The sequence below is a fragment of the Gavialis gangeticus genome, unplaced genomic scaffold, assembly GCF_001723915.1.
Source record: "Gavialis gangeticus isolate Ggan-Ray unplaced genomic scaffold, GavGan_comp1, whole genome shotgun sequence".
In the NCBI taxonomy this organism is placed as follows: domain Eukaryota; kingdom Metazoa; phylum Chordata; order Crocodylia; family Gavialidae; genus Gavialis; species Gavialis gangeticus.
Genome location: NW_017729029.1, coordinates 51563959 through 51567186, shown reverse-complemented (window position 1 = coordinate 51567186; position 3228 = coordinate 51563959). Strand labels below are relative to the sequence as shown.

General features: G+C 43.2%; 1 protein-coding gene across 1 annotated transcript in view; it reads left to right on the top strand.

Annotated features, from left to right (window-relative positions):
* The first annotated feature begins 372 nt into the window (after positions 1-372).
* STAG2 (stromal antigen 2) overlaps positions 373-3228 on the top strand; it is an 89069-nt gene continuing 86213 nt past the window's right edge. Inside the window, exon 1 of the mRNA XM_019521571.1 lies at positions 373-518. Coding sequence (XP_019377116.1) covers positions 475-518 — 44 coding nt within the window. The 5' untranslated portion in view covers positions 373-474. The remainder of the gene's footprint in view (positions 519-3228) is intronic.

Below are 3228 nucleotides of genomic sequence, written 5' to 3'. Positions count from 1 at the left end.
CACATAGGCAGCACTGTGTTCCATGGGCTGCATTCAGCCTGTGGGCTGTATCATTGACACCCCTGACCTAGACTAATGGCATATATGCAACACTTACCATTTGTCCTTGAAAAATGCTTTAATAGGTACTATTTCTCTGTACATATTCTTATTATTACAAAGGGGCTGCAGAAGCCTGAGGAGAATATTGGAGGGGGGAGTAGTAGATGTGCAGATTTGTATTAAAAAGCAGAAAAAAACTTGTGAGACAAATTAAAGGATAATATATAGGGTGTGACGCAAACATTTTGCACCTTAATTTTTAGGCTCTATTTTCTTTAAAAATTTAGGATTTAATATCTGTATGTATATGATTTTTTTTTTGTTATAGGAATTGTCTAGAGCAAAAGGAAGAAAAGCAAGTAAGCTTGCATATTACAGACTGGTTTCTGAACATATTTCTAATACAGTGGGGTTACAGAAGATGATAAAGAAATGATAGCAGCTCCAGAAATACCAACTGATTTTACTCTCCTTCAGTAAGTAATTTAAATTACGGTGTTTACATTTTAAAGAGACATGCACATTTTTTGTAATGGTAATTACAGTGTATATAGTTGCTTTTATAATTGTTTAAAAATGGCACATGTTGTGCAATGATAGCAAGGTTATTCTGTCAAAGAATTATGGCAATGTAAAATGTGAAGTGTTTCTTGAATAATGTCTTCAGTATCCGAGGTAGTTTAAAATAGCTCTTTTACAAGTGACTTTTTTTTAACCCTAGAATAGATTTTTAGAATCTTTTATTAGAACCTTTTTTCCTTGGAAAGGCCATATAGCTACGCTCCTGAAATGGTTTCCCTTGGAAAAATGTATCTTTCCGACAATATATCTTATAACTTGCTCTTCGAATTAAAAGCATTTTGGTTAGGAATACTTCTAATGGCAGATTTATTCCGTCTGTTTGGGAAACTGGGGGTTTGTTCTTAATAAGCAGACAGAGTTGCTTGATCCTTGTGCCAAGTGCTGATAATGTCTTAAGATGGGAGACATTCAGTTATAATGTGTACATAATAATTCTGCTAGTCTTCTAGTCGTCTATATTTTGAGAAACAGACAAAATGTTATTTTATTTTATTACTTTATTTTTTTAAGGAAGGCATGAAGAGATGGACATGGGGGAGGCAGGGTGAAAATGTTCTTCTACACTGATCAACCCTTTAAGACTTCTTTGAAATAAAATACATGCATCTGTTTGTTTGTCTAGTTCACCTATAAAAAAAAAAAAAAACAAAACCATTTTTTAAGCCATGACTTCAGGTAAATACACCTGAGTTTTGAAACTGCTTATAAATACTCCTAAATAAATTATTTTTTTCAGATTTGTTGAGAACATTATACAAAGTAGGGAGTGGGAAAACCTGAACATGAGTATAGTTGGTAATGCTTAAGATTTTCTTTAAGTAGAGCCAGATGGTAATCTGTACAGCTGGCTGTGGATTTACGTGCATTTGCCAATAGTGCAGCTAAGGGACCACCAGCCCCCCACACTGAGGAGAGGGGTGCATGCAAAAATAGCTGTTGCTGGCAACCCAAAGGTGAGTCTTCCAGTCTGAGAAGCCCCATGGGCTGGATGACCTGCTTGCTTGTGTTGGATATGACAGGCCATGTAGTTGACACCCCTGATTTTAGGCATGTGTGAAGGGATCAGTAATGTTATCAAGTACTAAGGAAATGTAACAGTTGTGGGGGGAAGGGGGTTTTAGGCTTTATTTAAAGGGAACAGTTGACATATTTGACTTCATTTGGTTTTAAACTGGTATGGATGTGTTTAGGCAGTCTTTTTATTTCAGTTTTAAGCATGACACATTTCAATTTAACAAACGAATTCCTAATTAAAGGTGACCTGAAATAAACTCTGGTTAAACCAGTTAAAATGATGGGGGCCAACTTTTTGGTAGGTATGCCACAGGTTAAGCCCCACAGCTGCCTTGAGGGTCACTCTGTGAGCCCCTTTTTCTGCTGTGTTTGTTCTGCATTCTGGTCCTTTTCCAGTCTGCTGCTCTGCTGCCTGCCTTCTCGCTCATCTGTTGCATGCCACTTGTGGAGTGTGCGCCACAGGTTGGACACCTCTGAGGCCACAGCCTTTTATGTTGGTTTAAATCCCTTCACACTAAACTTTACAGTTTATGATGTTTTTCAGATGCGTAGAATTTGCATTGTGCTAACACATGAAATACTTGACATGCTTTGGAAAGAAAAATAGTTTAGAGTTAATCAGCACAAGCTCTTTTTGGCTGCTTACAGACATTCAAAAAGTCCAAGCCTGAATTGATTCAGTCTTTGCAGGTTAGTCTAACCTGCATACATTGAGCCAGTAAGCAAGTGAATAGACGTTCACTTTTGATTCCGGAAATGCAGCCACATGCCTGCAGTGGCTCACACTAGAAGCTGGAAGGTATTAGACTGAGCTCTCCCTTCCCTTCGGACTGGAGGGAAGCTGAACTGAGGGGGCATGACCAGGCCCTGGTAGGCTGAGTATGACTGGGGAAGAGTTTAAACCCCAACCTTGGCCTGCAGGGAGCCCAGCCTGGCTTCCCCCCTGCCTGTGGCTCAGCATGGCCCAGAACCCCCAGAGCCTCCTTCCCAGTCGAGATGCAATCCCTCTGCACCTTCCCAGCTGCTGGGGCTGAGGTTTCACCTGGGAAGAGTGCCCTGGCCCCAGCCCCCACAGTGGCACACAGGGCAGACTCGCTTCCTCAGCCCCAAGTACTGTTACCTGCATCTTCTGGGCTGCCAGGTGCACACTGCTGACTCTTCCCCTACCCAGCATGAGTGGAGCAGCACAGCGCTGTGTACTAGGCACGGCTCTAGGTGCCCTTATAGCTTGCCTGCCACCACTGTCAGGGGGGCCTGTCCTGGCCGTACTGGTAGGTGCCACCTGTTCCACCAAACCGTGGTGGGCGGTTGGGGCAGGTGGGGGGGGAGCCATGGGTAGTGCCTCCCGATCTGGCGCATACTATGTGGGGATGTCTGTGTCTACAAGGCTTCCCCACCTGCTTCCACCTGCAGCCAACTGAAGATTAGTGATGCGGGTGGCACCTACCAGTACGGCCAGGGCAAGCCCACCTGATGGCAGTGGTAGCAGAGAAGCTGTAGGGGTAGAGCCTTGCACCTGGTACACAGAACAGTGCTGCGTTGCTGCTGTTGGGTAGGGGAAGAGTCAGCAGTGCATGCCCAGCTCATTTG